Consider the following 14,190-nt stretch of genomic DNA (forward strand, 5'->3'; position numbering starts at 1 on the left):
TTTCCTCACTTGTCACCCAAGATGTGAGATTTCGGGGTCGAGGGTGATATGAGTGTGACTGTTCGGTCCAGGCTCGGCTATCGACCGTCTCGGGTGGAAGGGGGATGGTGCCATGAACCTTTAAGAGAGGCTCATAGTGGAAACAGGTTTATCGGATTATTCGTTTTGCTTCCGCGAGCAGGGACGAGCCTGGTTGTCATGGATAACAAGGAGATGACTGTAAGAAAAAAAGGCGTCTTTTTTTTTCTTGTTGCTCGTTGAGAAAAAAAGAGGTCAAAGATCCTTGAAGGGGAAGGGATACATGGATGAGGCGTTCACCAGCCACACACCACCACGTTATTGGGCTTGGTGATCTGCCACGCCATTTTCAGCCTCAAAAACTTGATCAACATCCTTACATGTCTTTGAAGCTCGAGATTTTAAACGCTTTTTTTTTTTTTTTTTTCTGTGAGTGAACTTGACGTAATTTACGACTGGAAGTTTCTCATGACTCAGAGATAGGTAACAACTCGTAAAGAAAAGAATTTTCTTTGCTATTCATCACTTTTCAGGCTTTTCTTATCCTCGGTTATTCCTCAGAACCAGGAGGCAAGAGGCCCCACGGCGGCGGTCTTCCCGCGCCCGCCCGCGGGTCCCCTTGATTCTGTGTCCCTTCAAGGCAATCAATTGGATCGCACCCGAATCTCCTGACGTCTTTAATCTCTCTGCTTCCATATCTTCTCGGCCGGGCTGACCCGTTTAACCAATGGCCGCGAGTCTTGTGGATGCAGTTCGTGTAATGGGATAGGACGGCCGGGAATTGCAGCAGGGACAGACATTTCCAGGTCCACTGTTTTTGCCATAAGCGACTGTGACGGAAGAGCCGCATGGGGGTGTATGTTTGCGAATACCGATCAAAGGCCGATGGATGGGCAAGGGGTGGTTTAATCTTAGACCTGGGTGGATGCAGGGACGGGAGAGATGTGTTGTTGAGTTGAGATGGTGAGAGTTGATGATATCACGATGTCAACGTCAAGATGAACTGTCCAAGAAGAAGTGTTATAGAAAGAGTGGAAAGGAAAAGAAAACAAGACAAATACATATGTATCTTCATAAGCAACCAAAAGACCACTGATGATCCTTTTATTTAAGGTTCAAGTTCATTTAGTTGTCGAGATAGCTTCAGTACTGATCTACAACTCCAACATCGAGCCTTGGCAAGTCAACCTCCAACTACTCTCTAATACATATCGAACTAGTAAATCATTATTGGCGGAAATGGCAGTTTACAACGGAAATAAGCCATTCATTCGCTGTCCTGGTCACTCGCATCTCTCTCCCCCGTGACTCGTCTCAACTTCTCATACAACATCTGATACTCCAATCACAAGACCAAAGCCACAAAACCCTCAACAACCTATAAGCTACTCTGTATAATTCTTCGCTTGCCGCGCCTACTGCCGTCGTCTCATTTCTCATTACTTTCCTCCAATCCTAGCAAGTCTTGGCTCTGTTTCTCCGGACACATGGTCTGGACCAAAACGCGGGGAAATGGAGATTTTCCCTTGTGAGGGGAAAGAAAAAAAAAACGGACCATTCATGGTGCGCTGAGAGTCTTGGCTCTGGGGAAAAGGAAGCGGTCGGGCTGCTACTACGCACTTTTGGGGTATCCTATGGGTGACATATAAAACGTACTTGAAGACGCGGTAAAAACTGAGGGCATCACCATGTCGAGAAGGACTCGCACGAAAAGAGTCCCACATTTGAGATCCGGCCGCCGGACGTGTCTCGGTGTTTGGGCTCCCCTTTGACGGAGTTTCGCCTCTCACCTCACACCCCTGCTCCACCCGGGATCACATCCCCACTGAGGAACACCCTTTCACCTGTGAGAGAGGAAAAGAGATCAAAATGTGTTCTCGGCTTGTTCCCGGGTCCCACTGTTGCCGCAACGCACAGGCACCTTGCTGAGAAGGGGAGGGACGTGTTGGATGACCTCGGATGAAAGAGGAAGGGCATAAATACCCTGGGGAGTCCTCGAGGGTGAGGAGTCTCTCTGTTCTGAGCAGTTCAGTTTACATCAAGACATCTACACACATCCGTCTACACATCAAATCGAGTACACGTTCACATCTCGACTACCAGCATCACCAAGAACAATACCATTACTACCACTACCAACATCAACTCCACCATAAACACCTTCAACATGCCTTCTGCCGCACGAAACTGGTTCGCCCGCCACTGCGCTCCTCCTCCTCCCCTCACAAACACCCCTGTCTGCCCCTGCACCACCTGCTTCAACGGCGGCTCCCACAACAACAACTCGGCCTCCTTCTCCGTCACCACATCCACCGAGCGGAGACGTGCCGACTCGGAAACCTCCTCCATCTCAAGCGGCACCACAGTCACCACCGTGTCACATATCGAGACCACCAAGCAATAGACAACTACAACTTCAACATGGGGTTTATCAAACTTGAGCAAGAGCTATCAGCGCAAAATACAGCTATCGAGCGTGGCGTTTTTGAGGGAAAACAACAGCAAAGTTTATTGAGAGCGTCTCTTTTTTTTTTTTTTTTTTTTTTTTTGTGCTCTGGGTTTTTGGATACAATAATGACACTCTGACTTGACGTGGTCCTGAGACCGAAGTCGGGGGGTATAATACACATGCAATTATTCCACTTGTTCCGTCTCTTCTATGCTTGCACTTGATTCCAACTCGTTAATAACTCCTTGGCCGCTGACAGATCCGTTCCTGTTACCTCTTCTATCTGTTCCGCCTCTTCCAATGCCGTCTTACCATCAGAGCTCTTACAGTTTACATCCACTCCGTGCTCGAGGAGTATTCTCATCACTCCAATGTATCCCCTCGAAGCCGCTTCATGAAGCGCTAGGGATTGTTTTCCTCGCAACTCGATGTGATCTCCCGAATCCTTCTCATGGTCTGCTCCCCGTTCCAACAGACGCCGCACAACATCCTCATGGTTCCCCCTCGCCGCCCACCGGAGCGCCCCCGAATGCTCAGTCTCGGCTCCATAGTCGAGCAGCATGTCGACCACCTCTGTGCCCGGATAACTCTTCTGGTACCACCCAGCAGCCCATCCGAGAGGAGGGAGATAAGCGCAGTCGGGATCTTGATTAGGGTCGGCGCCGGCCTCGAGCAGGAACCTGATAAACTCGGGTCGCTGACGACTCCGACATGCGGCGATGAGTGCCGAACCCTGACGGTCGTACTGCATCAGCAAGATATCGGGGTCCACCCGGAGGAAGGCCGATACGAGCGGCATGGAGCCCGAGTAAATGGCGGCCCGGATAGGTTCCTCGGCGAGTTTGCCGGGCGGATACTCGGCGAGCAGATACTCAACGACCGAGATCTCTTCAGCCCATGAGGCGGATGCTAATAGGTATTGAATGGTTTCCTCAGAAGGAGGTGATTCTTCCTCGGCGGCAAGGAAGCATCGGAGCCGTTCAACATCGCCGGATGCAGCGACTGACGCCAGAGTCGCGGCGGCCGTCTCGACCTCGGGGGAGAGATAATGCCGATAAGGACCCTGGCGCATGCCCCGTGTTATGAACATTATTTCTTGAAGAGCCCAGCCTTTGGCGTGTTGATCGAGAAGTTGGATGAGTTGGTTTGCCTTGGGTGAGCCGAGGTCGCTCAAGTCGGAAAGGTGTAGATGGGTTCCGACCGATCTAGGCAGGCTGCTAAATTGTGGCCTGTTGTGTCACCAGCCTAATTTGACATTCGATAGGCTTCTAAATCATTTCTACTCTCCGTGAGTGAGTGTTGGCAGGAACTGCTTTCATCACGACAGTGACTCGTGTTGGTGAGGCAGCGGTAGACCCCTCTTACTCTATTCGTACCCAAGAATCGATGGCGTGCTTTGATAGAGGGGCCGACAGCGCCGAGGGCTGAAGGTCTCACCATATTACATATTCCCTCCGATGGCCTTGTCTGGTCGAGATATTCCAAGTTTTCAAGAAAGTCTTGGATCAACTCTTAGATCAACCTTCTTTCTTGAGGTCTGGTTCTGATTCTCGTGCTCTATTTAAGCAGGACATGGTTTCTAGAATAGCCAACGCCATCGAGTTCTCAACTCAGCCTCATAGGGCTAGCTTGATCAACACGTTATACCCGCAGCTCACAAAAGACCCGAATACCCCAGAAACCTTGTTTCTCCAGAGTTGATCCTCACCTGAACGAATTCACTCACCGGCCGTAGAACCGGGACACCTCCGGAAAAAGAGTGGAGCCCTCCCGGCGCCGAACAAAAGAGTCCGCTCCCAATCTAAGAAAGCAACGAATGGATAGAGTCTCTGTCGTACGATAGAAGACATTTTGTTTTATCACGGGTTCGTTCAAAGTTGGACCCTTTTTGCATTGCATGACCCATCTACTTGTGCATAAACTAAGTCACTCTATCTGCCGCAGTTCAATTTCGTCATTAAGTAATCCCCCGGCTTTTGACGTCACCTCATCCCACGTCCTTTTAGCCTGCAATACACACCTCTCTCGAGACATGGGCGTCATATCAGCGGCTTTACAACATTGATAGATTCACAGAAACAAGTTCTTTTACTGCATTGTCTTTGTCTCGTTCGCCATGCCGTATACCAAAGTTGACCCCGCCATCATTGAGGCGCTTGGGCTGGACCCCGCCTGCTCGTCCATCGCTTCTCATGGCGGATCAGGCTTTGCGTCGACTTTCAAGCTATCGACCACGGTTGATGGGAAGCCAGTCAACTACTTTGTAAAGACTGGCCCTGGAAAGGAGGCCGAGGTCATGTTTCGAGGTATGTATTCTATCCAACTACTCTCACAGCCATATCCTCTAACACTCATAGGTGAACACGCCTCCCTCAACGCAATCGCAGATACAGTCCCCAACTTCTGTCCTCGTTCTCACGCCCACGGAGCCTTAGCCAACCGCGAGGGACACTTCTTCCTCGTGACCGACTTCCTAGATCTTGGATCTTCAGCCCCTGGTGGCACGGGCAGGACCCTTGCTGCAAAGCTCGCCCAGCTACACACGACACCCGCACCCATTCCAGAGGGCCACGATAAGCCCATGTTTGGCTTCCACGTCCCGACGTGCTGTGGATCTACGGAGCAGGACAATTCGTGGAAGGAGTCGTGGGCTGACTTTTACGCCGAGAACCGTCTCAGACACATCAAGCGCGAGGCGGTTCGCAATCATGGCCCAGACCCAGAATTTGAAAGGCTCATTGAAAAGGTTGCCTCCAATGTTGTCCCGAGGTTGATCGGAGACGACAAGGTCAAGAATATCAAGCCGGTCGTCATTCACGGTGACTTATGGAGCGGTAACCATTCGAGAGGACAGATTGCTGGCAAGGGTGGCTGCGAAGAGGTTGTGTACGACCCTTCGGTTGTCTATGGCCACTCCGAGTATGAGCTTGGTATTATGATAATGTTTGGAGGCTTCACCCCTCACTTTTGGCGCGAGTATCGGCGGCTTGTTCCCCCAGCTGAGCCTGCGGAGGAGTGGGAGGATCGTCTGAGGCTATATGAACTGTAAGCAGCGCCCCTTTGACACCTGCATGTACAGGATACTGACATTCCCCAGATATCATCATCTCAACCACTATGCCATGTTTGGAGGTGGTTATCGATCAGGAGCCACGTCCATGATGAAAGGTCTAATCCACAGGTTCGGATCGGGATAGCAAAGCAGCAAGAAGAAGGACTAATGACAATCATGCCGAATTTGATGAATTTAAATGCAAAATGCCTCTCAACGCCTCAACATGATCGCTTGTATAGACCCATCTCTAAGTGTGTTAACCAAAAAAAAGAACTCGACAAAAATGCAACACTCGGTGATGATCGTCTCGCTCATGCAGCTAGCATGGCTGGTTGCTTTCTCCTTTCAGCCTGCGCCTCTTGCTCTTGTCTCTGTTCTGCCACGGGCGGTTGTGCGATGGGGACTGAGGGCAATTCTTGCGCGACTTCGGCTTCGAGGGCGAGCAATTCCTCTTCCACTTCTTCCTCGTCCTGGTTCGAGATGCGGCCTCCGAGCATGTCGCTAACTTCCTAGAGGGGCGTAAGTAACTATTCATTGGTAAAGATACTCCTGAGATGCTCACCTGTTGATACGCGATTGCATCCGCCGTCTCTCCCATCAACTTCTCCACATGCTCTATACCGCCCATCTCAGCATGAATCTCCTGCAGCACCTTGGTTCCCTGCTGCAGTCCAAACAAGACATCCTTTTGTATAAGCGCAAACTCGACATCGGTCGTCAACTTCTCGAGCTGCGCTAGTTGCGCGTCCGTCTTGGCGAGCAGTGACTCCTGGTACTTTTTGCGCCGCAGCGCCAGCAGAGCCCTCTTCTTGTCGCCCTTTGCCAGCATCTGCCTCGCAACCTCGGTCTCCTTGTCGGTGAGCACGCTGATGCGCCGTTGGTACTGGTGTAGCTTGTCTCGCTGGTTCTTCATGTCCAGGATCGCCCTAGCGGAGGGGGAAGATGTCAGTCACGAGCGCAATCGGAGAGGGAGATGGCGGAGTGATTTGAAGGAGGATAAGAAGCTTACTTGTCCTGGGCTGTTACTTTACTCGCGTTGCCTCCCATGTTGTGTATCACAGCTTCTAGAATTGCCGTGGAATGGCCTGGAGAGGGATTGTTGTCGTGAAATTGCGCAAGATTAGGTCTGCGAGAGTCGGCTCGGCGATTGTCACGAGGGACGAGGGAGACCATCGTCATCGGGCGCAGAAGGGTTCCACAGCTTTATCGATAAGCAGGGCCCCTCCAACGCTCGAGATAAGAAATGTATAAAATATTCATAACTTCTTGACAATTATTATAATCATGAGCATTCCTTAGGCAAATCATTTAAGTATTGATTAATACATGATGAGGACTGCATAAAGGTAATCCTATCGGAAGAAGATAATAGTTTAAAGTACAGTACAATTATTAGAGAGTTCTCTTGAATCATGTATTAGCCTTATGATGAGACACGTCCGTCCTGTCAGACTCACAACACGATTCCTCCCACCTTTAACAAGCGATGGTCAGAAATCTCTGTTTAACTTAAGGACTTAATGTGTAACGACTTCCACTCTCCTCTCTCATACTCACCGATTTTCATCTTTCAATATCATCGAGGTGCTGGTAAGAAGCCGCACAAGTTCCGTCTGCCTTACGTAAGAATCTTCCGGCCCTCCATCACAGTCGCTGCACAATCTTATCGATCGGACCCATCTCTCTCAGAATTTCTCTTCCGCAATTCCAAGCGCATACCTACCATACCGCCATGACGCTGGGCGCCAAACGGCCCCGGGTCAACCTCCGGCAGGGCCTCGACCGCGATGTCTACCAGATTCTCAAAAAGCTTGAAGATGCTAACGACGGAAAGCCCTTCAAGAGCATCTCAGCCGTCTACGACTCCATCAAACGGTCCAATTCGAGCTTGAGCCGTCAGAAGAAGCGCCCCTTGGAGGATTCGATCGAACGAGTGCTACAATTTCGTAAGGAGGAATTGGGCGATTCGAGCGATTCGGAGGCCGCTCTCGAGGAACCGGCGAAACCTGAAGACGACCGATTCTTGCTCAATCGCCAGATGACGAAGCATTGGCATACGGCCCAGAGCCCGTCTGGCGGCCAGAATTCGACGCCGCAGACCGAGGCCCCACGCGCCGTCAAGAAGCGACGACTGCAGGAAGATGGCCAAGAGCAAGCAGCGAACGGTGCGACAACACCAAAGGGCGCCCTGACGGATACAGATGCGCCGGCCTTGGAAAAGTCAGACAAGGACAAGGACAAGACAAAGAAGGCATCAAAGTCGAGCCGCTTCAGAGTCGAACATCCTTCGGATCCACTGCTTCTCGGCGGTGTGGGCGATATCTATTCAGACCTAATGCGCATCACCGAGCCCGCGCTCAAATGGCCCGAGTTATATGCGACCAAGAGTTGGCGAAAAGTTCCGGGAATTCTATTGTCAGGCCCGCCGGGCATTGGCAAGAAGTCATTGGTCAAGTCTCTTGCGGCCAAGCTGGAGGTTCCAGTTGTCTCTCTCGGGGGCTGCTTTGAGGACCCTGAACGCATGGAAAGGAGCTTGAACGACGCGATTGATGAAGCAATGAGGCTTGCCCCTTGTATTGTCCTCATCGAGCAACTCGATTGGTACATGTCGAAACCAGGAGGAAGCGGGCACAGCGAGAGTCACCGTCGGACCGTTACACAGTTTATGCGACAGATGCAACGGCTAAAGGCAGATCAAGAGAAGGATGGGCACGTTTTGGCCATGGCGACGACTTCGAGGATCACGGATGTCGACCCTGCCGTGTTGAAGGAGGGTTTGTTTGAGCGCACAATTCAGATGAGGATACCCGACCTTGAGGCTCGGCAGGATATCTTCAAACACATCACACGAGGCATGCAGCTCGCTGAGGATGTCGACTTTCAGGCATTGGCCAAGATGACACACGGCTTCGTTGGCGCGGATATTGTGGTTGTCACGACGCTGGCTCAAGACGCTACGATAGAGCGAATCAGGCACATGGACGAGTATCGAAACTGCTTTCTTAGCCTCGATGAACCTATTATCGACCCATCAGCAGACCTTATGGAACTCGCCGATCAAGCACCTCGCCCACCTTTTCCAGAACCTCCTGAGACCCCAATAACTCTGGAGGACTTCAAAACGGCCATCAAGGGCTTTACACCTTCACTCCGCAAGGAAGGCTTCACAGTCATCCCCAGTGTCACATGGGATCAAGTCGGTGCGCTCGAGCAGGTGCGCAACCAGCTCGACATGTCCATCATTGGGCCCATCAAGAACCCAGAACTCTATCTTGGTGCCGGTATCAACCGTCCAGCTGGATGTCTCCTCTGGGGACCTCCCGGCTGTGGCAAGACCCTTGTTGCTCAGGCCGTCGCCAACGAAGCGCAGGCCAGCTTCATCCTCATCAACGGTCCAGAGCTACTCAACAAGTACGTGGGCGAGTCGGAGCGTGCTGTGCGTGAGCTGTTCAACCGTGCCCGCTCTTCCACGCCCTGTATCCTCTTCTTCGACGAGATGGATTCACTCGTGCCGAGGCGTGATAACTCTTCCACCGAAGCTGGTGCCCGAGTTGTCAATGCACTGCTCACAGAGCTCGATGGCGCTCGTGATCGTGCTGGCGTGTACGTCATCGGCACAACCAACCGTCCGGATATGATAGATCCGGCGATGCTTCGGCCTGGTCGTCTCAGCGTTCAGCTCTTCCTAGATCTACCAACAACAGACGAACGAGTCGACATCCTGCACGCCATCTACCGCACGAATCATCCATCAGCCACGCCGGCCGAGCTCAGCCGCCTCGAGCCTGTCGCACGTGACAAGCGGTGTGACGACTTTAGCGGTGCTGATCTAGATGGATTGCACATCCGGGCTGCCGAGAACACCGTGAAGCGTGTGTTGAAGGGCGAGAAGAAGAAGCCAGAGATTGACGAGCAGGACTGGGAATATGCCCTGACGACGACACGCCGTAGTGTGCGCAATCCAGAGTCGTACAGGAAACTGGAAGCCAAGATGCGGGAGTCTAACTGATACCATACCTTTAGAAGAGACTCTGTATATCTTTTGAAGAATTTAATGATACATTCTGATGGTAATTGTTTATATTGTGATGATGACGATCTCATGTTATGACGTCCATTACTTCTCTTATGCTGATAATTATTTCTCATTATGATGATAATTAGCCAGCTATTGCAGTTAATTCATGATGCGAACCATTGTCGATCATCCTCTCCTTGCTCCCTTCATCCTTTCCAAAGTCTCAGCCACCTCGTGGCTCGACCTTCAAAGTCCAATCAGCAATCCTTCCGCCTCCTTAGTCAGGGGCAAGAAAATGCCCGATGACATGATCCCTCCCGATCGCCGCAAATCTCTTGCCGCATTCGCCGCACCGGAGCAACGGAAATAGCTCGGCGAGCTAAACCAAGAACAAGGAAAAAAAAAAAGTTGGTTTGCCCTCATGATCGGGAAATCTTGGTCAACAAGTAAGTACAAGCGCAAAACCGCTCAAAAGAGCCGCACCTACCGGCTATCGGTGGCTCATGACTTGTGGTGAGTGACTTGTCATCGAAAATGACATAACTAAGATTGGTCGGCGATAAATGGGAATGGATCGGGGAGGTCGGGAGAGCAAGATCGGCGACCATCCTTTTTTTCGGTTGTCATGGGTGCTACCAGGAATGACGTTGAGGTCATACACAAGGAACTGCATGAGATCAAGGCATTGCGTTGAGATCAGTGAATCAATTCTTTTTTCTTCATCAAACAATACAAGGCTCTGGATATGAAAAGGGCGGATTCTTTTTTAAATCGTAGATCCTATTCCGCCCCCCTTAACCAACGCCTGGCTTTTCTTCTTCTCTGTCTCGGGAGGACGAAGAAAACGCATAAAGAGGAGATGGGAATAGGTACAAGCACCGTTGTCTTTCTAAGTGCTGTATGGTCTATAAGTACAATCGCCCCCTGGCGCGATCCCTCGTCTATCAAAAAAGTCGTAACATTACACGCGATGTCTTTTGGTCGCTTAAGCACAAGAGTCCTTGAGGTAGCTGTTGAGACAAGGGTTAGCCATGGTTGTTCATGTGAGGTCTGAACACGCGACGTCGGAGACGTAGGTGCTGAGAAAGAGTCAAAACTTACGCAATGAGGTCGTTTCGGTCCTTGGCCTTCTTCAGGCCACCGAAGGCCATCTTGGTGCCGGGGATGTACTTCTTGGGGTTCTCGAGGTAGTCGAAGAGGGTCTGGTCGTTCCACTCGACACCCTTCTGCTTGTTGGCGTCGGTGTAGGCGTAGCCCTCGACGGTACCACTCTTGCGGCCGAAGAGGCCGTGCAGGGCGGGGCCGATCTTGTTGCCGCCGTCCTTCTCAACGGTGTGGCACTGAGCACATCGGGTCTTGAACAGGTTGGCACCCTTCTTGACGTCGCCTGAGGGAATGTCGAGTTAGTATGTGAGTGAAAATGCGGATCCGGTGCGGTGCCGGGTGTGAGCGCTGCTGAGAGGGATTGAGTCTGAGAGAGGGCGAGGGTGAGGATTGCGATGCTGTTGAATGGCGTCGCACAGGCTGTTGGTGAGCCATTGTCGAGAGAATCTTGGTCAGGAGGGAGCCTTGTCTTGGTAAAATGACGCAGGCTGAAAGAGACAGCTCGCGTGCCCGCCGTCAGCGGTCGCCGCAGAACCCTCAAAAGACCCGAAACTTCGAATTGAAGCCGTAGAATCCTCTGCACTGAAGCTCCTCTGTCTCGCGATCCTCAATTGACCTCCCAGCGACGCTCGCGGTCCCGGCGCAAACAAAGGGTGAAGGCTGCTGCACAGAAGAAAGAGCACTTACCGCCAGCCATTGTGAATGTTAGGTATGAATTAACGGGTAAGGATGAGGTGGTAAAGGCAAGGTGAGGCTCGAGCCAAGGTCAAGAAATGGATCTTGAAGATGTGGTTGGTAATGGAGAGAGGGAGAGAGGATGAAGAGGAAGGAGGAGGGAAGGAAGAAAAAAAAGGGAAAGAGGCAAAACAAATCTTTATGACAGCATGACAACCCGCCAAAAGGGCCGCCCGCCGCCCCGGTGTGCGCCTGCCTTGGCCATCTGCCCGGGAAGTTTGCTCACTTTTTCGCCAACGGCCGTTCGGCAGCCACCTGTGGCTGGGGTAGGTCCAACCAATCAGGACGCGAGAATTACGCAGACTGCGAATGTGGCTCCGGGTGAAGTCGGATCATGAGGGCGGGTCCGAGCGGCGGTCAGGTTTTTCCGGGGTAGCAAGTACCTGATGTCAGAGCCCTCGACCCTTTTTGGTTTAGACCGAGCAAACGGAGGAGCAAACAGCGGAGTGGGTCCCCCGCTTCCCGGGTCCGAGTCAGTGCTTGATTTTTTTTACGCTTCAGCGGACTTCGGAAAAAAGATTCTTCTGAGATCGAAAGTGAGGGCATCGCCAAAAAAAACAACCTCAACCCACCAACCTCGGCCTTGAAACGCCCGCCCGGTGGCACGCGGAGGAGACCCAGGATCAACACAAGACTCCCTCTTCCCGAGAAGAGACACCTTCAACAATGGCAACCCGTGCCATAATCCCCCGCTTCCTCCTCCCCCTCCAGGGACCCCTCTGGCGCGGCATCAGCATCCCGCTCTCCCAGAACAGCATCCGAATCCGCTTCGCCAGCTCCTCGACAGAAAAGCCCATCGTTCTCGAGAAGCCCGCACGCTTCAACCCGCCTTCCCATGGATCCCGAGCAAAGAGGAACCATGTTCCCAAGCACTACGGACCCGACCTCACCGCCGCCGAGATCGCCGCGCAGAACACCAAGAACTACCCGGGCATGATGGCTCCCGAGGGAACCTGGGCGCACTTTTTCTGGCACAGCAGGCTTCTACACACTTTCATCACCATGGTGCGTTAAACTCACAACTCAATTGCCCCCAATGGGGCAGCAACGAGCAAATCACACCACCGATACTAACCCCTCACAGGGCACCCTCTTCGCCCTCGGCGTCTTCACCTTCTTCATGAACTACGCCTACAACTCGCCCTACAAGGACCTCGTGCCCCCCATCTCGGACCTCTGGACGCAACCGATCCACTTCTTTGTCGGCTGGAAGAACGTCATCCTGCTGCACGAACAGGACAAGGCCGAGAAGGCCGTCGAGCACCGAACCCGCCACCTCGACGACGTCGCCAAGCGCCGCTACTTCATGAAGATGCACGGCATCGAGACCAAGGACCCCGTGTCCATCGTGTTCGGCAAGGGCGAGGAAAAGTCCGAGGACGAGCTCGAGGCCGCCGCCATGGGACGGGAGCCCCCTCAGAAGACCGAGGAGGAGAAGAAGCCAGAGGAGGCCAAGAAGAAGTGGCTTGGTATCTTTTGAAATGTATAAAAATGGCAACCAAAAAACTCAAATCTGCCTGTAAAATAGCTGTAGCATAATGAGCCCACGCCTTCCAAGTCGCAGATTGTATGATTACATCGGATATCTAGCCTTTTACATCTTGTAGTATTATATGCCACAGTGATCAAATCACAGATGTCTCGTCATGTCAACTCAACGCCCTCCAAGCCATCCAACACATCATCCGCAACACCACCCTTCTCCAACACGGCCTGTATTATGCCATCCATGACACCAAACTTGGTTCCTCCCAAAGGCGCCTTCCACACTCCCTCAGTGCTCTGTGCATCGCCCGCCTGCTTCATTCCATTGGTATTCGTAGTATGCGGCACACCAGGTGGTGTGAGCCTCGAAGGCGGGTCAACAGACCGGATAGACAGCAACCTAAGCTGGCGGCCCGTAGAATCGACTTCCGTGTCGCCCTCCGTCTTGACGCGGCGCACCTCAGCCACAGAAACCGCAAGCGCCGTCTCCGCGACAGCAAGCTCCTCCTTAGCTGGGTCGAAAATGGTGTTGTCGCCGACTGCGACGACCAGCAGAGTGATTGGGGGTCGCGATCCAGCTGCGCCAGCACCCTCGCGCGGGTACAGGAAAGTTGAAGCCTCCCAATCGTCGTCAAACATGGGGTCTTCGTCACCCTCGGACTTGAGGCGCGGGAGGCGCGTAGCCAGGAGGGCGAGATGGGTTGTGAGTGAGAGAAGGGGGAGAGGGTATGACAGCGGAGGTGATATTAGCAGCACCTGTATATGCAGTCAGTATCAGTCTTGTCGCGAAAAGACGAGCAATCCGTAGAAGCCACACATACATCGAGGTATAGCCTCCAGTGAAACCGCCTGTTGATCCTCAACTTCTTGGCAAACTCCTTGTCAGCCAAGAGCGCCTCCCTCAACATCTCAGCCAAAAACACCGTCGAGGCATCATCATCCCTCTGTCCAGGAATCTCCACCGCCAGCTCGAGCCAGTCGCCCCTCGTTCTATCCTCTTCGCCCTGATCCTCCTCTCCACCAGCCGTCTTTTCAATCTCTGCCTTGACTCCCACGATAGCTTCGGTGCCGTCGGCAAAGTGAACTCGCGCGCTACCGTTTGTGCCAGGGAGAACTCCAGTCTCAGCCGTCAGGGGGCGGAACTGCGTCGGCGTGCGGCCATCGGGTCGGATGGGGGGTCGGAGTGAGAGGGTGCGGTGGAGGTAGGCGAGCTCAGCAGGCGAGAAGAGGCTTTGCTGAGTCGCCATTGTGATGATGGCGGGCGCTCAGCGGCAGATAAAACCAGGGTGTTCTTCTCAAGCTTGCAATATGTAGAAATGCTAGTTC

General features: G+C 52.6%; 7 protein-coding genes and 1 pseudogene across 8 annotated transcripts, besides 1 other annotated feature; 4 read left to right on the forward strand and 4 right to left on the reverse strand.

Moving 5' to 3' along the window:
• Positions 1-2,185: 2,185 nt before the first annotated feature.
• On the forward strand, positions 2,186-2,422 carry NCS54_00652400 (Hypothetical protein; the record flags this gene model as incomplete). The annotated part of the gene is made up of 1 exon (XM_053151978.1): positions 2,186-2,422. One exon carries the CDS (start codon positions 2,186-2,188, stop codon positions 2,420-2,422), a length of 237 nt encoding a protein of 78 aa, XP_053007953.1.
• A 253-nt stretch (positions 2,423-2,675) lies between these two features.
• NCS54_00652500 lies at positions 2,676-3,554 on the reverse strand (annotated as a pseudogene). Its single transcript has one exon.
• Positions 2,676-3,554: a sequence feature.
• Positions 3,555-4,583: 1,029 nt separating this feature from the next.
• Positions 4,584-5,664, forward strand: NCS54_00652600 (Protein-ribulosamine 3-kinase; the record flags this gene model as incomplete). The annotated part of the gene is made up of 3 exons (XM_053151979.1): positions 4,584-4,773; positions 4,825-5,512; positions 5,565-5,664. 3 exons carry the CDS (start codon positions 4,584-4,586, stop codon positions 5,662-5,664), a joined length of 978 nt encoding a protein of 325 aa, XP_053007954.1.
• Positions 5,665-5,833: 169 nt separating this feature from the next.
• Positions 5,834-6,701, reverse strand: NCS54_00652700 (Hypothetical protein; the record flags this gene model as incomplete). The annotated part of the gene is made up of 3 exons (XM_053151980.1): positions 5,834-6,031; positions 6,085-6,448; positions 6,532-6,701. 3 exons carry the CDS (start codon positions 6,699-6,701, stop codon positions 5,834-5,836), a joined length of 732 nt encoding a protein of 243 aa, XP_053007955.1.
• Positions 6,702-7,242: 541 nt separating this feature from the next.
• NCS54_00652800 (Hypothetical protein) lies at positions 7,243-9,531 on the forward strand (the record flags this gene model as incomplete). Its single annotated transcript, XM_053151981.1, has 1 exon — positions 7,243-9,531. The coding sequence occupies exon 1, from the start codon at positions 7,255-7,257 to the stop codon at positions 9,529-9,531; it is 2,277 nt and encodes a 758-aa protein (XP_053007956.1). The 5' UTR covers positions 7,243-7,254.
• A 994-nt stretch (positions 9,532-10,525) lies between these two features.
• NCS54_00652900 (Hypothetical protein) lies at positions 10,526-11,341 on the reverse strand (the record flags this gene model as incomplete). The annotated part of the gene is made up of 3 exons (XM_053151982.1): positions 10,526-10,550; positions 10,642-10,927; positions 11,332-11,341. The coding sequence occupies 3 exons, from the start codon at positions 11,339-11,341 to the stop codon at positions 10,526-10,528; spliced, it is 321 nt and encodes a 106-aa protein (XP_053007957.1).
• A 704-nt stretch (positions 11,342-12,045) lies between these two features.
• On the forward strand, positions 12,046-12,859 carry NCS54_00653000 (Hypothetical protein; the record flags this gene model as incomplete). The annotated part of the gene is made up of 2 exons (XM_053151983.1): positions 12,046-12,384; positions 12,464-12,859. 2 exons carry the CDS (start codon positions 12,046-12,048, stop codon positions 12,857-12,859), a joined length of 735 nt encoding a protein of 244 aa, XP_053007958.1.
• Positions 12,860-13,023: 164 nt separating this feature from the next.
• Positions 13,024-14,111, reverse strand: NCS54_00653100 (RNase-PH domain-containing protein; the record flags this gene model as incomplete). The annotated part of the gene is made up of 2 exons (XM_053151984.1): positions 13,024-13,620; positions 13,686-14,111. 2 exons carry the CDS (start codon positions 14,109-14,111, stop codon positions 13,024-13,026), a joined length of 1,023 nt encoding a protein of 340 aa, XP_053007959.1.
• Positions 14,112-14,190: the final 79 nt, after the last annotated feature.

Source organism: Fusarium falciforme, chromosome 5 (assembly GCF_026873545.1).
Source record: "Fusarium falciforme chromosome 5, complete sequence".
NCBI classification, from domain to species: Eukaryota; Fungi; Ascomycota; class Sordariomycetes; order Hypocreales; family Nectriaceae; genus Fusarium; species Fusarium falciforme.